General features: G+C 52.7%; 1 protein-coding gene across 3 annotated transcripts in view; it reads left to right on the top strand.

The window, feature by feature from the left end:
* LOC144753936 (E3 ubiquitin-protein ligase TRIM39-like) overlaps positions 1–18,002 on the top strand; it is an 872,539-nt gene that overhangs the window by 164,089 nt on the left and 690,448 nt on the right. For all 3 annotated transcript variants that reach the window (XM_078641465.1, XM_078641464.1, XM_078641463.1), the window contains exon 2: positions 16,085–16,180. In XM_078641465.1, the coding sequence (XP_078497591.1) occupies positions 16,085–16,180 (96 nt within the window). The remainder of the gene's footprint in view (positions 1–16,084; positions 16,181–18,002) is intronic.

The raw sequence follows: 18,002 nt of genomic DNA, 5'->3' as shown, positions 1-18,002 counted from the left end.
CGTGCAGCCGTTCAAGGTGATTGTGCTGGCCGATAAGAGAGTAAAGTTACTCGTGTGTGAACATGAGGTTGATGATTCTAGGTTATTGTGGAAACTTTTCAAAGGTTCTACTGTGCACTCTAAGGGGTATCATAAACCAGAACTAATATGCAGGTTGTGTTTGCCCCTGCCAGCCTATAGAAATCGTCCGACCCACAGGCGCATAATTAAATCCCACAGAAAGGCAAGTTAGACAAGTTAGCCCGGCCGGGGTGGCTATGACAATGCTTGTTTAGGACTTGTGCCCTGGTGTGACCCCTGTATTGTCCACTCTACCTATGACTTCAGCGATGTAACATCCATCCCAGTACCCCATTCTTAAAATTGTTCCAGCACCACTGAATAGAACTACTTGTGTATGAACATCTAAATAGCCACATTTTGTTGCGGTATCTCTCAAACCCACAGGTTAGTGGCCCTCTGTGTCTTCGCATCTTGCAGCTGTTTGCAGAAGCCTCCGGAGTCACAATCTACCCAGCCAAATCAATTCTAGTGCCGCTCGCACCCTCAATGGATTGCGTAGATTGGCAAACAACTATCCCAATACATTGTCTTATTTTTCAGTATCTGGGTATCAAAGTGGCTCTTGACCCAGCTTTTAGCTTGGCTCTTAATATCACCCCTCTTACCCACAAGATCAAGGCGGACCTTAAAAATGGCAGACATTGCCCCAAAAGTCATGGCACGAATAGTGCTCTACAAATTGATGATGTTGCCCGATTCCTGTATCTCCTTCAAAATTTCCCCCATAATATTCCTCGCCACTGGTTCATAGAGATGTATTCCATGGCCATTTCCCTTTTGTGGCAATATTTCAGAACCTGTTTAGCCTTATACATCTGTCCGTATGATTTGTTTGAAGGGGGCCTAGGGATGGCTAACTTCTATCTGTACTATTTAGCATCCACGATTAGTTCAGTGGAGGGTGGGTGGAACCCATCCTCCTGGTGGGAACGAGGTGCATCATCAGAGCTGTGTGAATAATAACTGCGTCAGCCCCGTGCGTGAGGTGCATCATCAGAGCTGTGTGAATAATAACAGCTGTGAGCCCGTGCGTGAGGTGCATCATCAGAGCTGTGTGAATAATAACAGCTGTGAGCCCGTGCGTGAGGTGCATCATCGGAGCTGTGTGAATAATAACAGCTGTGAGCCTGTTCGTGAGGTGCATCATCAGAGCTGTGTGAATAATAACTGCGTCAGCCCGTGCCTGAGGTGCATCATCAGAACTGTGTGAATAATAACTGCGTCAGCCCCGTGCGTGAGGTGCATCATCAGAGCTGTGTGAATAATAACAGCTGTCAGCCCGTGCCTGAGGTGCATCATCAGAGCTGTGTGAATAATAACTGCAGGCAGCCCCGTGCGTGAGGTGCATCATCAAAGCTGTGTGAATAATAACAGCTGTGAGCCCGTGCGTGAGGTGCATCATCAAAGCTGTGTGAATAATAACAGCTGTCAGCCCGTGCCGGAGGTGCATCATCAGAGCTGTGTGAATAATAACAGCTGTGAGCCCCGTGCTGAGGTGCATCTCAGAGCTGTGTGAATAATAACAGCTGTCAGCCCGTGCCGGAGATGCATCATCAGAGCAGTGTGAATAATAACTGCGTCAGCCCCGTGCGTGAGGTGCATCATCAGAGCTGTGTGAATAATAACCTCTGTGAGCCCGTGCGTGAGGTGCATCATCAGAGCTGTGTGAATAATAACTATCAGCCCCGTGCGTGAGGTGCATCATCCACATTGCTCAGGTCATCCAAATTCCTGCACTCTCTACCACACTGCTTTCAAGACCAGCATACTCTTGCACACACTCTCACTGCTCACCAATTCAAAGTTTGCTAAAAAATGTATGCAACGCATTGTCATACATAATGCCAATAACTCCAACTTTAATGCTGCGAGACCTATTGCATTGTAAATTGTTGTTTATACTTGCAATTGCTTCCAAATCTTTACACGTGTGTGGTACTTGCAAGATTTCTTAGGGCGACCCAAGTACGAAGAAAATTGATCCTAGCAATATGTTGACTTATGAACTCTCGGTTATACTGTGAAATTAATTTATTTTTTTAATTAATTTGATCTGTTGTATCTTTTTATGAAATTTTTATTTTGATGTACTCTTTTGATACACTTCATGTGAATCGAATAAAGATTGATTGATTGATTGACTAGAAGTCTGGGCACGGTCTCCTCTAGTTAAAAGATTGTGTGTTTTGAGTTCTAGTCCAGTTTTCTTATCACATTTACAGCAGCTTTTGCCTGATTATTAGTAATGCCAATCTAGACAAGCATTGGCATAGCCAATAAGTCTCGCTTTGGGACCTTCTAAGTATTTAGTTATGCAGCACAATATCCTTGGTGCAACAACATTAACTGTTGCGTGGCTAAACACTTATAAGGTCACAAAGGCGACACCTATTGGCTATGCCAATGCTCCAGGGGAAGGACAAAGACATGCTAGACACCCTAAAACAAATAAACCCAGCAAAAAGAAAGCATTCAAATGTGATTTACAAATCACAAAGCCAATGTGTAGAATGCATTCCGAGGAAGGCTTTCAGAATGTCCCCAAGATATCTTTGTGAACCAGACAGCTGTTCTGTCTAGTAGGCTTCGGCTTAAAAAACAATTGGCTATAATGTCACATATTTCTCTCTTGTTGTCCAAGATCCTCATCATTATGCGAAGCCCTCTTCTGTCCATCCCACACTTCTCCGCACCAAAATATCTGCCAATTAAGTAGTAAATGGTGGCCTAAAGAATAAGGTCCACTCAGACCATAGTTAGTGGTATACTTCGGACCCACTTATCCCCAGGTACAAGTTCCCATTATTAATATTTGGCAACAATACTAAGAGCAGATTGCAGATATGACCCGATGGTAAAACCCTTACCTGATTCACAGGCTCCTTCTGTGTCTGGAGGATGGCGGGCAGCGCTTGCTGCAGCACCTTGTGGGTCTCCGCCTTCAGCTGGCACACAGTCATAGGTCCGTCCATCGCTGCCACACACCTTGGACATCAGCTTGCACTCACCCTTGGCGGGTCCTGTTTGAGGCCACAGGCCTCCCCTGCGGCTCTAACCAGACCGCAGTTGCTGCAGTCGGGCATGTAACCGCTGGGGCAGCTGGGACTTGGGCATCTTGAGATATCACATCGTGAGGAGCACTTGCTGAGGCCCATCTGGTCCGCCCCGCGCTGTGATCGCGGCCACAAGTAGGCACACAAACACTCTGGCATATGCTGATTTCTGCTTCGCCATTTTTGAACACACAATAATAAATAGAAAAGTTACGAAAATTATAAAAGTTGTGCAGTTCAGTCCAACTAATGACCCTCTATTTTGCGGTTTAGCCAAAATAGTAATCCTAGAGATTAAAAGGGCAACTTTTCAAATCAAAAACAGAAGTGGAGTTTTCCTTCCTTCATGCAAGCGGTAAGTTCTCGGATTTGCAAATAATGTGCAGCACTCTTTAAGGTCTTTTCTGCACTAGTTAGCTGACGTGTTTGTTTAGAGCAATCCAAATTAAAACGCGATTTGGACCAGGGCTAAAGAATGATGCATACTTGCTTTGGAAAACATAGGCTGCTTTCGCTTCCCTGTGCTCATTGGCCGCCTCAGATTGTCATCGTAAACCGTTCGCTGGGTAGCAAACCTAGAAGCATGAAAATCAGTTTAAATCGTGCAGACCGGGTGCGGTTTCAAGGCAGAGTACGAGTAAACATTGAATGGGTCTTGGCCAGAGAGCTACAGCAGGGAAGGAACCTTGCTCCAACTCTCCATCCAGCGTGAGGGCGGCAGGTCACAGAGGCGTCCAGACGTCAGCTGCTCCTGCAGGATTGATAGCAGATGAGGGCAGCGCGTCGGAGTCTGATGCATTCTGGGTATTGTAGGTATCGGGTGCTACTGTCTGAGCGCCCGGGAAACTGTCTCATCCCGGGCTGCCACACATAAAACGAGGGGAGAGGGGGGGTCAGGGGGTCAATGGACATAGCGCGCCTGGGCTGGGGGGCTATGGGGAAGAAAGGTCAAGCGGCAGCCGCCCTCCACAAAGTTTATGACGCTGGCAGCCAACCCTTTACGAATATCCATTTTACAATGTGACAGATTACCCCATCAAATGCTGGTCAGTCAAGATTTAGGTGTGTAGTTTGCACCCACTGTTTGTAAAGCCCTTTGTCACTTCGAATGAGGAGAAGGCTAGCAACCATTTGCTAAAATTGCAGCCTAGCCAAAAGTGTGTTTAAAATGTGTAGATTAATTATAAACCGCTGAGCTGTACCAGTGGAAAAAAGGGCAGTAACTCAAAATCTTTATATAACCGAGAATAGGGGTTTCTGTAAACTCCTGCTCGCATTTCTTGACGGCCCGAAGAAGGGTTTCCATAACCTTTCCTTCCACAAATAAACCCTTTCAGGGTGGCTAAGAAGCAACGGAGTCCTCCACAGTCTCGGCCGCCTCCATGTGGACTAGCGACCCTACCCGGAGCTAGTCTACAGACCAACAGCCGTGTGTTTATCCCGTCTTGAGTTGTAATAAAAACAAGCATTGGCCGCACGCGGGCCTCGCGCTTAAATTTAAAAAAAAGCAGCAAAAAAAAAAAAGCCCTGTAGTTGTGTTTGCGCGCTAGAAGCAGGGGGGGAGGAGGGGTGCCTGCGCGATTTACTTACGGGAGCGATAATTGCTACCATATGGTGGCGGGCGCTCCTGCAAGTAAATCGGCTCACGTGCACGCGTTGCCATTGAAGGCAATGGAACTCGTGCACATGTTTGGCTGAAAAGCCATGGCGATCGGAAAAGGTTTTTTTGCCTATGCAGCGCATGTGCGCTGCATAGGCAAGACCTAATAAAAACGGAGCAAAAGTATACATGGTTTCCTTCTCATGTTTCTCTCTATTTTTTTCGCTTTCTAGCTGCACAGTACCAGATGGTTCTGTCCTTTTTAGGTTTTGGCTAGACATCGCTTGTGCTGTCTCTTCAAGACATGTTGTATATACTGTGTGGGCTTCAGCCCGCCCATAGGCTTCCCATTTGCTGGCTCAATCGTCCCTCCCCTATTCTTTCTCCCCATTTGTCTATGGCATGCATGCATCATGCCTCTTCCTGTGTTTTTGCCCTCCCTGAGAGCAGTTACTAATTGCTGTATCAATCCACTAGTCACATTTTAGCATACAAATCTTGTTTGTATCGCATCACCTTTGTTGGGTATTCAAAGACCAAGACCGAGATCTAACGTCCGGCGCTGTTTTCAGAGGGCGCCTGTTCCATGTCCCCTGCCCCCATGCATGGTAAAGACGCATTCATTGTAATGCCTGCAATGCAACAGCATTTTTGGGTCAGACATACCACCCTTCCTTATCGCTTCTTATTTTGTTAGCTTTATTCACATGTTCCCCCTGCGGGCTCAGTGTAATGCAACAATTCACCTCTGTGGCCATAGTAACATCTGTGCTTCGTTAAAGCAAAGCATGGATCACAGGCAGTTCTCCTACCTGTGCATCCCTCTGCTCTTCGAGAGGCAGCAAGAGTAGGTTATTCCGGGCAACAGCACCTTTTTATGATTTGGAAAAGATGTACCGCTTTAACAAAAACAGCCCATGCAGGTGACCACATTTTTAAACACTGGGGTGGGAGCATAAAGTTGGGTCTGTGTTCGTTCTTTTGCTGCGCGAGGGTTGGCATGTGTTTGTTTGGAGGGCGTCTGTGATCAGTAACCTGCGAAATCGGGCTACGCACAATAGTATGGCTCTGTATGGCATTGAGAGCTGGGCAGGGCTATGCATACCTGGTGCAAGCTGCCAAATGGACCTGTCAAGAAAATGCAATCTCCAGAAACAGCCGCCCTCATCCTCCTAGACCTATCAGCAGCCTTCAACACGGTCTGCCACCGCACCTTATCAGCACGCCTCCATGACGCCGGAATCCAAGTGAAGGCCCTGGCCTGGACCACATCCTTCCTCTCCGGCAGAACCCAGAACGTCCGCCTCCCTCCCTTCCTCTCAAAAACCACAGAGATCTGCGGCGTCCCTCAGGGATCCTCCCTCAGCCCGACGCTGTTCAATGTCTACATGGCACCACTCGCCCACGTCGCACGACAACATAGCCTCAACATCATCTCCTACGCCGACGACACCCAGCTGATCATCTCCCTCACCGAAGACCCCCACACCGCAAAGCCAACCTCCACAGAGGAATGAAGGCCGTCGCCGACTGGATGATGGACTGAAGCTGAATTCAGACAAGCTGAAGGTCCTCATCCTCGGACCCACCCCATCTGCCTGGACGACTCCTGGTGGCCCACATCGCTAGGCACTGCCCCGAAACCCACCGACCACGCACGCAACCTGGGGGTCATCCTCGACTCCGCTCTCTCCATGACCAAGCAAGTCAACGCCGTCTCCGCGTCATGCTTCAACACCCTCCGAATGCTCCGCAGGATCTTCAAATGGATCCCCCCCGACACGAGAAAAACAGTCACCCAGGCCCTCGTCACCAGCAGGCTGGACTACGGGAACGTCCTCTACGCAGGAACAACAACCAAGCTCCTGAGACGGCTACAACGAATCGAGAACGCCTCGACACAACTGATCCTAGACGTCCCCCGATGCAGCCATATCACACCCCACCTGAGAGGCCTACACTGGCTCCCCGTTAACAAGAGGATCACCTTCAAACTCCTCATCAACTCGCACAAAGCACTACACAACACCGGACCCGCATATCTCAACGACCGACTCAGCTTCCACACGCAGCCTCCGCTCGGCCAGCCTCGCCCTCGCCTCAGTTCCACGTATCCGGAAGACCACTGCCGGCGGCAGATCCTTCTCCTACCTCGCCGCCAAGACCTGGAATGCTCTCTCTACCAGCCTTCGACAGACCCAGGACCTGCTGGCCTTCAGAAGACTTCTCAAGACCTGGCTCTTCGATCAGTAGCAGCGCCCCCCCCCCTCCCTACCCTCCCCCAGCGCCTTGAAACCCTCACGGGTAGGTAGCACGCTTTAGAAATGCAGTGATTGATTGATCTCCTCAAAATCGGGTCAGATATGTATTAAATGAAAATAACAGTAATTCCTCGTTTTAGCAATAGTTTCCAATGGTAACTAATTTACTAAATACACATTTCGTACTAGAGTTTTTGGTGGTTTTAGATACAGGTGGGCTGTTCGTAATATTCATAGATTCTCAAGACGAAAATTAACCAAGCTTGCATGTGGTTTCTGCATGCCACCACTCGCGTGCCAAGAATTGTATACATTATGTGTACAATATGTAGAAGTAAAATAGGACATAAAAAAATTATACCTGTTGGACCCGGCCTCGTGGCGTGGTCCTACCCCTCCCACATGGCGGGCCCCGGACGACATCGGCCCTCCATCCAGCCCGGGTCGGCCTCGGGCACCCCTCTGCACGACCTACAAACCACCAGATCCGCCACCCGGCGGCCCACAACCACTGACACGGCACACTCGGGCCGCCCCAGCATTACCGGTCCGGTGCCCACCCCGGTCCCTCATTCCAGGCCCGACGCCATCTTGGGCCCATCACGTCACAGACACGGGGTCCCGGCCCAGCCGCGGCCACGGCCCCAGCGAGCCCGCCATCGAGGCACCAAGAGCCCTCCGGGTGGTAGAGTGGCCACTCGACCAGAGACAAGGAGAGGGGAGTTTCGATGGCTCCCCAACCGTCCCCGGATGCCTGGTTTCGATCGGCCTCCGGCCTCCCTGAGCGCGGGCTCCACCCCCTGCTGGGTGTCTGGACACCATCATCCCGGCCCCTCTGACCCCCAGGCGAGAGGGTCCAGACATTAAAGGACTCCAGACCTATATATGGGCCAGCCCCGGGGTAGGACGGCAGTTGTATCCCGGAGTCGAGAAGCCCTGCTGACGCTGTCGCGGCTGACCCTGAGACGAACTCACCTTGCTGTTCTACCTGGAACCTGCTGGCGCTGCCGCGGTCCATCTTCGCTGTAACCACCTTGGAGCCTGCTGGCGCTGCCGCGGTCCACACTCGCTGAACCATCTTGGAACCTGCTGGCGCTGCCGCGGTCCACACTCGCTGAACCATCTTGGAGCCTGCTGGCGCTGCCGCGGTCCACACTCGCTGAACCATCTTGGAACCTGCTGGCGCTGCCGCGGTCCACACTCGCTGAACCATCTTGGAACCTGCTGGCGCTGCCGCGGTCCACACTCGCTGAACCATCTTGGAACCTGCTGGCGCTGCCGCGGTCCACACTCGCTGAACCATCTTGGAGCCTGCTGGCGCTGCCGCGGTCCACACTCGCTGAACCATCTTGGAGCCTGCTGGCGCTGCCGCGGTCCACACTCGCTGAACCATCTTGGAACCTGCTGGCGCTGCCGCGGTCCACCCTCGCTGAACCACCTTGGAACCTGCTGCCGCGGTCCACACTTGCAGAAACCACCTTGGAGCCTGCTGGCGCTGCCGCGGCCCAACCTTCCGGAACCCCCCAGCTCGAGGATTGAGAGCTGTGCGTAGAGTCTCCTGGCAACCGACCATCTATAAGACTGTCCCGCTACCTTGCCCCTTGTCACGAGACTTTCCAGATCTCGGGATCTGCTGTATATATTGAAACGATACTTATTGCCAGATAAAGATTGAAAACTCTATCTACGTGTGGTGTACATTTGTAGTGGTGTGATTACTCTGTTGTACGATTCTAGGAGAGGGCCCTCACGTCGGAGGCCTCTCGACATCGCTCGGTCCCTTCTCTGAAGGAGGGGTAGACCTAGGGGTGGTCAGTCAGACACCTTCTGCCTCCCCCGGGTTCGCCTTTCTAACATTGGTGGCAGGCGCTGCGATCCGAGCCAACGCAAAATCGTACAGAGAGTGATCTACCCGCTACGACGGAAAAACACACATGACGACCCAAGGAACCAACCTACCTGCCGAATTCCAGAAAGAGAAGATAGAAGAATACAGCCACAAAGAACTAAAACAATTCTGTAAAGACATGAGTATCGCTACCACTGGCCTGAGCACAAAAGAGGACTTCAAATCGGCCCTACAAGCCTGGGTGGAAACCCGAGACAGACCACCCCAAGAGGAGAATAGCTCGAACGGGCAACAGGAAACCAGCGCACCCCCGACGGGGGAAAGAACCGCAACACTAAACGCGGACCTCATCTATGAAGACGCTCGAACGAGAGCGCAACCGGCTACACGAATTGGAGCTTGCACGACTCCAGCTAGACGGAGAACTCCAGCTAGCGGAGAAAAAGATAGCCCTCGAGCAACTACGGCTGGAGGGGGATCTAGAAGAGAAACGGAGACAACGTGACCTCGAAGAAAAACGACTAGAATATGAACACGAACGAGGCCTGAGAGAACTAGAAATCAAAGCCAAGATCAACGAAGATAGCGCGGTCGGGGCCAAGACCTCGGCCCCTCCCGTGGACACCAAGGTTCACCTACCGAAAGATGTAGTCAAAGAATACTACAAGAACGATGATATCCAGCAATGGTTCAAAGCCTACGAGGTGGCCATGACCGCCCATCGGGTGCCCCTGAAGGATTGGGGCGCCGGCCTGTGGGGAAAGTTCGTCAATGAAGGGAGGGACGCCCTGCTGGAACTCCCTGACACCGAAATGACCTCCTATGAACACATGAAAACGGCCCTACTCACGCGCTACGGGCTCACCCCCGAAATGTACCGGCAGAGGTTCCGAGACTGTAAAAAAATCCCCGGTACCACTTGGGTGGAATATGTGAACTTTTTTAGCAGAGCCTTCGAGGGGTGGGTCAAAGGCAGTCAGGTCACTACCTACCAGCAGTTGGTCGACCTTATGTTATGGGAGCACCTCTCCAACAACTGCTTCATTGAACTACGACAGCACCTCCTCGACAGCAAGTTGACCGAGCCGCGAAAGCTAGCGGTCGAAGCAGATCGGTGGGCGAGCAACCGCGTCCACCGGAACACCACAGGAGAATACGGACGAGGGTCCCCGGGGAACCACCGGCCGCGAGGCGGCGGGTCTGGCATCAGCCGAGGCCGAGACCTCCCGCCGGGGTCTTCGCCCGCCTCCTCTACACCAGCCTCCAGCCCGAGGGGGGCCCATCCAGCCCGACCGGGGCCACGCCCCAACGTTACGTGCCACAGATGCCAGCGGCTGGGTCACTATGCCAATGATCCTCTCTGCCCCATGAACCAGCTGCCCGGCCCCACCGGGCCCCCCGGTCGACAAATCACTGCAGCTGCTCTGAGCGAAGAAAAGGATGAAGAAGAAGAGGTCCCTATGGAACCAGAAGAATGGGAGTCCGCGGCCATGTGCCTCGCCTCCCTGGGCGACAAAGACATGATCCCCCGAGACCAGATTCCGATCAACACCCAGAAGTACCGCCAGTGGGTTACCATCAACGGACGCCGGGCCGAGGCTCTCCGTGACACGGGGGCCAGCATAGCCGCCGTCTGCTGCCATCTGGTGACCCCAGAACAAATCTTGCCCCACGTTCTGTGCCCTGTCCGGTCAGCGGACAATTCCGAGAGCCTGTGCCAGATGGCTCGTAATCCCCTTCGAGTGGGGAGGAGTGTCCGGCATGCTGAAAGTCACCGTCCGAGACGATGCCCCGTTGGACTGCCTCCTAGGGAACGACCTGGAAAGTTCCCCCTGGGCACAGATCGAGCGAAGAGAGCATCTGGGGATGCTAGGCCTTCCTGAATGGGTTTGCGTAACGACCCGATCCATGTCCACCCGGGACGCCGTCCCAACCGAAGACAATCTGCCCGAAGAACCTGAATGGCCGGCACCTCCGCCACCCGCCACTGCCACGGCTGAACAAGAACTGGGCCGCAGGGCCCCAGCCATGAAGAACTTCCCGAGCTCGGGCACCTCCCGAACTAGCCCAGTGGCACCAAGAAGGGGGCCCCACCCGCGAGCAGTTCCGTCGGGAACAAAAGACATGTCCTTCCCTTGAGGGACTCCGACAACAAGCCGCCATGCAAGCCACAGGAGACTCCTCTGGGTCCCACTGGATCTATTGGGACCAGGACCTCCTGTACAGTGAACAAAAGATCGCCGAGCTGGGGGCCGGCCGAGTGCTAGTCGTCCCCCTGCACTTCAGAGACTTTCTCTTAAACCTGGCACATGATGTGCCCCTCGCCGGGCACCTGGGGCAGGACAAAACCTACAGCCGCCTGGTGACCCACTTTTATTGGCCGAAGATGCGCAGCGATGTGTACAACCACTGCCGAACCTGTCCGACCTGCCAAGCCAGCGGAAAGAGTGGGGGGAAAATCAAGGCCCCACTCCAACTGTTTCCCGTGGTGACCACTCCCTTCGAGCGAGTAGGGATCGACATCGTGGGGCCCCTGGATCCTCCAACCTCTCAGGGGCACCACTTCATCCTCGTCCTGGTGGACCATGCCACCCGCTACCCAGAAGCTATCCCCCTCCGGACTATCACAGCCCCCGTAGTGGGTCGGGCGCCAATGGGGATCTTCTCCAGAGTCGGCTTCCCCCGAGAGGTCGTAAGTGATCGGGGCACAAACTTTATATCGAAATATATGCGGTCCCTGTGGCAACAGTGCGGGGTCGCGTATAAGTTCACCACCCCGTATCACCCTCAAGGGAATGGACTAGTGGAGCGATTTAATAGGACCCTAAAAGGAATGATCAAGGGCCTAGAAGAGCCCCTCCGGCGCAAATGATTCGTTCTGCTGCCATGCCTCCTGTTCGCCTACCGGGAGGTACCCCAGAAGTCCCTGGGGTATAGCCCCTTTGAACTATTATATGGACAGCCTGTGCGAGGCCCCCTCAGCCTGGTCAAGGAAGGCTGGGAGCTGGCCGCCTCCGATACTCCGCCCGATGTTTTCCGATACCTCTTGACTCTCCGCAACCAGACTCGGAAGTTCCGGGAACTGGCCGAAACCAACCTGAAGGCCAGTCAAGAGGAGATGAAGCGCTGGTATGATGAAAATGCCTCGTCCATTGAATTCGAGCCGGGCCAGCAGGTCTGGGTCATGTCCCCGGTCGCCCCCGGCGCCCTCCAGGACAAATGGACGGGGCCCTTCAAAGTGGTGGAGCGCAAGAGCCCCGTCACCTACCTAGTGGACATGGAGTCCCCCCGGAACCCCCTCCGGGTCCTACACGCCAACCGGCTCAAGCCCCACTTTGTCCGCACCGAACTGAGCCTGTTGTTGGCTACCGATGACGGAGCAGAGGACGACTCCGAGCCTCTACCAGACCTCCTGAGCACCTCCGAGAAAGATGGCTCCGTCGAGGGGGTCTCCCTCTCTCCCGCGCTGACACCCAAACAGCGCCAGGACTGCCAGAAACTGCTGGGTCAATTTGCGAACTTATTTTCCCTCACCCCCGGAGTCACCCAGTGGTGTGTTCAGGACGTCGACACCGGGGACAGTCCGCCCGTGCGGCACCGAGCCTACCGAGTCCCCGACCGAGTCCGGGCCTGCATCCAAGCCGAAGTTTCCAAGATGCTAGCCCTAGGGGTAGTCGAACCCTCAGACAGTCCATGGGCCAGTCCCGTCGTCCTGGTCCCTAAGGCCGCCGCCCCCGGAGCTGCGGTTCTGTGTCGACTACCAGGGACTGAATGCCGTCACCAGGACCGACGCCCATCCCATTCCCCGAGCGGATGAACTGATCCATCGCCTGGGAGCCGCCAGGTACCTTCGACCTCACGGCCGGATACTAGCAAATCGGCCTCACGCCAGGGGCACAAGAACGATCCGCTTTCTCGACCCCCGATGGCCACTTCCACTTCAACGTGATGCCCTTCGGCATGAAGAATGCTCCGGCCACCTTCCAGAGACTAGTGAATCGGGTGCTGGCAGGGCTGGAGGAGTTCAGTGCCGCCTATCTGGACGATATTGCGGTGTACAGCCTCTGTTGGGACGAGCACCTGACCCACCTCTGGAAGGTCCTGACGGCCCTCCAACGGGCCGGACTAACAATAAAAGCCAGCAAGTGCCAGATCGGACAGGGGTCCGTGACCTATCTGGGACACCAAGTGGGGAGCGGCCAAGTGGCTCCCCTTCAACCCAGGATCGACGCCATCCAGGCCTGGGAGCCCCCCGTCACCCAGACCGCCGTCCGAGCCTTCCTGGGGCTCACTGGATACTATCGGCGGTTCATAAAGGACTATGGGAGCATTGTGGGGCCCCTCACAGAACTAACCTCCAAGAGACTACCCCCGAAGGTGCACTGGACCCCCGAGTGCCAAGTAGCCTTTGAGACACTAAAGACTGCCATGTGCACCGCCCCGGTGCTCCAGGCCCCCGACTACAGCCGAGAGTTCATCGTCCAAACTGACGCCTCGGAACACGGCATTGGGGCCGTACTCTCCCAAATGAACTCTGACGGAGTTGACCTTCCTGTGGCCTTCATCAGCCGGCGCCTGCTGGCCCGAGAACAACGATGGAGCACCATCGAGAGGGAAGCATTCGCCGTCGTATGGGCCCTAAAGAAGCTCCGGCCCTACCTCTTCGGCACCCACTTCCGAGTACAGACCGACCACCGGCCCCTGCGGTGGTTGATGCAGATGCGGGGCGAGAACCCGAAGTTGCTACGTTGGTCCATCTCCCTCCAAGGGATGGACTTCACTGTGGAGCATCGCCCTGGCAACGACCACGCCTACGCTGACGGCCTCTCCAGATTCTTCCGCCTTGGCGAGGAGAATCCCCAAGAAGATGGGTGACTCTCCCCTGCCTTCAGCTGGGGGGGACGAGTGTTGGACCCGGCCTCGTGGCGTGGTCCTACCCCTCCCACATGGCGGGCCCCGGACGACATCGGCCCTCCATCCAGCCCGAGTCGGCCTCGGGCACCCCTCTGCACGACCTACAAACCACCAGATCCGCCACCCGGCGGCCCACAACCACTGACACGGCACACTCGGGCCGCCCCAGCATTACCGGTCCGGTGCCCACCCCGGACCCTCATTCCAGGCCCGACGCCATCTTGGGCCCATCACGTCACAGACACGGGGTCCGGGCCCAGCCGCGGCCACGGCCCCAGCGAGCCCGCCATCGAGGCACCAAGAGCCCTCCGGGTGGTAGAGTGGCCAGACCAGAGACAAGGAGAGGGGAGTTTCGATGGCTCCCCAACCGTCCCCGGATGCCTGGTTTTGATCGGCCTCCGGCCTCCCTGAGCGCGGGCTCCACCCCCTGCTGGGTGTCTGGACACCATCATCCCGGCCCCTCTGACCCCCAGGCGAGAGGGTCCGGACATCAAAGGACTCCAGACCTATATCTGGGCCAGCCCCGGGGTAGGACGGCAGTTGTATCCCGGAGTCGAGAAGCCCTGCTGACGCTGTCGCGGCTGACCCTGAGACAAACTCACCTTGCTGTTCTACCTGGAACCTGCTGGCGCTGCCGCGGTCCATCTTCGCTGTAACCACCTTGGAGCCTGCTGGCGCTGCCACGGTCCACACTCGCTGAACCATCTTGGAACCTGCTGGCGCTGCCGCGGTCCACACTCGCTGAACCATCTTGGAACCTGCTGGCGCTGCCGCGGTCCACACTCGCTGAACCATCTTGGAACCTGCTGGCGCTGCCGCGGTCCACACTCGCTGAACCATCTTGGAACCTGCTGGCGCTGCCGCGGTCCACCCTCGCTGAACCATCTTGGAACCTGCTGGCGCTGCCGCGGTCCACACTCGCTGAACCACCTTGGAGCCTGCTGGCGCTGCCGCGGCCCAACCTTTCGGAACCCCCCAGCTCGAGGATTGAGAGCTGTGCGTAGAGTCTCCTGGCAACCGACCATCTATAAGACTGTCCCGCTACCTTGCCCCTTGTCACGAGACTTTCCAGATCTCTGGATCTGCTGTATATATTGAAACGATACTTATTGCCAGATAAAGATTGAAAACTCTATCTACGTGTGGTGTACATTTGTAGTGGTGTGATTACTCTGTTGTACGATTCTAGGAGAGGGCCCTCACGTCGGAGGCCTCTCGACATCGCTCGGTCCCTTCTCTGAAGGATGGGTAGACCTAGGGGTGGTCAGTCAGACACCTTCTGCCTCCCCCGGGTTCGCCTTTCTAACAATACCCATCTATCTTACTATCCCTGAACTGCTCAGTGTGAAAAAGAAAACCTGTTATAAATCCCGGTTGACGTACTCACAAACTGTATGATAGGCACATTTTAAATTTACCGGGCCTCCTTATTCTTCTTCTATAATAAAATTCTTCACTACGTTTAGGCCATTTGACTTACCTCTTAGTTCTCTAATACAATTGAGGTCTGAGCTGGGGCAGGATTATAAATAAGTTCTTGTTTAAAAATTGTCACTTTTAATACATACTGCTTAATGCGTTTATATATTCTGAGGTTGTAAGGTGAAATGCTTTAGCCTGTTAAATAACTACGTAATCGAATTTTGATGAGATTGATCATATTTTCACCTGATGTTTGTTCTATGATTTATATGCCAAATATTTTCCAGGCTTGGCTCGTGCAAGGGCTCATTTTGCTCGCCTCTCCCTGTTTGTTGGTTAGCCCACATCTGGTTTTAGATGGTTACGTAAAAGACCGACTGTCTTACACGCCTGTACCCTCTGCATGTGTTGTACCCAAACTACTTATACCAGCAAGCTTGTATTTTAGCAACACATGCATCTTTCATATCTTGGCTATCTATTTTTCTGATTACAAATTTGTAACATTTCTGTGTATGTCAAGTGTTGTATATGATGTTTACATGGCTTGTGGGACACATAAAAGAATGCAGGCGCACTTGCCAAGTCTCGCAGTTCACTTTTTATCCATTTACACTTGGAGGCTCTCTTCCTCCCTGTTTAGGCATGCTTTCTCATCTCGACATTGCTTTGTATATCAAAACTAATGCTCTAATTCCATTCTACACCACATACATCTACTCCACTCCATAACTCCTAGCTAAAAGACATGAACATTGACAATGCCTACAGCTCTCAGATTGCCAAGATCTATTGGCTTTGCCAATGCTCGTTCGAATAAGTGAGAAGGATATCAAGTGATGGCTGGAATGACTGAATTTATATCTGGTATGTTCAGTAACTTTAGCTTAATTACTAAAATCATGTACTTTTCTATTCCCAGAAAACGGTGCAGAATAGCCTAGATAAAATGAAAACAGATCTAGAAGATGTGAAGAGATTAACATCAGAAGAAAATGAGAAAGAAACTGATTTGGAGGTGAGTGTCCCGGGGCCTCCTGAGGTGGGTCATTTTTTGTTGCCTCTTTAAGGTCGAAGCAGAAGGATCTATGTCAGATTTATTTATAACCCTGTGCCTGATGCCCGGCCTGAGCAGGAGATCGGAGTTTATACAGAGAGCCTCCCTGCTGCACAGGGACATCTGAATCCAGCCTGGGGCAGTAGGTGGAGAATTCTACACGGACATAACTGCTATAGACAACGTACCTCTTCCTATAGATTCGTCCACTCTTAAATATATCCCAGTATGTCCGTCTAGATCCAGAATATTTTGCCGGCACTGGATGTCACACCAGGAAGTCAGTTTCCTTCTCCCATATATTATTTTTTCTCAACATTTGGTTATTGTGTCCTCTTTTATTATTTTTGCCTGCATACAGGCCCTGTTTCATGTGCGGACACAATATGGCAGTCCCCTATCGACATGACCGATGTTTGTGGTGGGTGGGTCATATTACTAGAGAGGTAGGCTACCGTTGTGGCCTTGCCCATGGGAGCGAGATGTGAAACGTAAGAGCTGTCTTTCTCCATCTGAAGAACCGCACATGTGATCCACTGCCAGATTAGCTGTTTCTCTACTCTTTAGAGCATTAGCAAATGCCTAAGTCACAGTATGCATTGGTACATCAGGTGATCCCCTGTAGACATGAACTCACTGCTGTGGCTACAAGTACAACAATGACCTCTAGATTTGTACCAATGAATCTGGTACAGAATAGGAGTTAGTCATGCCAATTCACAAGCCCTGGCTGGAACATCTCTGGTGCTAACCACTTTTCTTGTTACTGGCACCGGTGGTTGCGGCGTCTTCTGTGCATGCAAGTTGAGCTTTTTTATTTATTTTAACTTTAAAAAGCATTCACCGGAATCAGTCGATATTTTTTTAATAACCGTTGGTTTGACAATCATTTTTAAACTTGCCAGGCAGAGTAGTCTGGGCCTGGCAGACGTTAAGTCCTCCGCCAGGCCAATGTAGAATATCGGTCTCGCGAAATTTGAATCCAGCCCTTAGCCTCAAATATGGAAGTCCAATATCTTCAGTGGAGCAAGGCAGCAGGCTGCAGCCGATGAGGGCTCCACGAGGCCGGATTGCTGTTGGACGTGATACTGCTAAATTTCCTACCCATGGAAGTCCTCTTTCCAGCTGGATACTTTTGGTACCTTCTGTGAAAACTTCTGTGTTCACTCTTAAGCACTTAGACAAGTTTTGGAGCTCAGGTGCTTCATAGAGCAAACGCCGAACATTAGCAGCACTGTTTACATTACTCGTCACATAAAGGTTTCCTTTTGGTATGACCTTATGAGCTTTTAGTGCTTCAAATCAGAATCTTGGCAACTGTTCTGATTGGCTGCCTGCAATCCGTGGTGTCTGTGCAGACCTCGGCTCAAACGTCACAGCGTCCACCCGCCTGGAAAGACAGGAAGGTGGGTTTGCATCCGCACATGTGAAAGCCAGCGGATCAGCGTTTCCTGGTCATTTTAGTGCTAAGGATCAAAGGGCTGTGGACTTCAAAGGAGAAGGTAAGTGGAGGGTCTGGAAATACCCAATTCCAAAAACTCTATTACATGAATGATTTATATTTTTTCAAACAAACGTAAAGAGCCGCAGTTTGATCTGTCGTTAAGACTTAATATCAGTAGCATCCAACATCAGTAACATTCGACTTCTTGTCTTGATAATTATAACACACTGACTAACTGATCAAAGGGGGTGCTGTGCTCCTTTGTATTTGCGTTGCTATCTCTTTGCAAGAAGAGACATCAGTTTAAAATGCTTAACTTGTTTAGGTAGCCAGAATGAA

The sequence above is a fragment of the Lissotriton helveticus genome, chromosome 5_1, assembly GCF_964261635.1.
Source record: "Lissotriton helveticus chromosome 5_1, aLisHel1.1, whole genome shotgun sequence".
NCBI classification, from domain to species: domain Eukaryota; kingdom Metazoa; phylum Chordata; class Amphibia; order Caudata; family Salamandridae; genus Lissotriton; species Lissotriton helveticus.
Note: the sequence above shows the minus strand (reverse complement) of the source record. Positions and strands in the feature narration are given on the sequence as shown.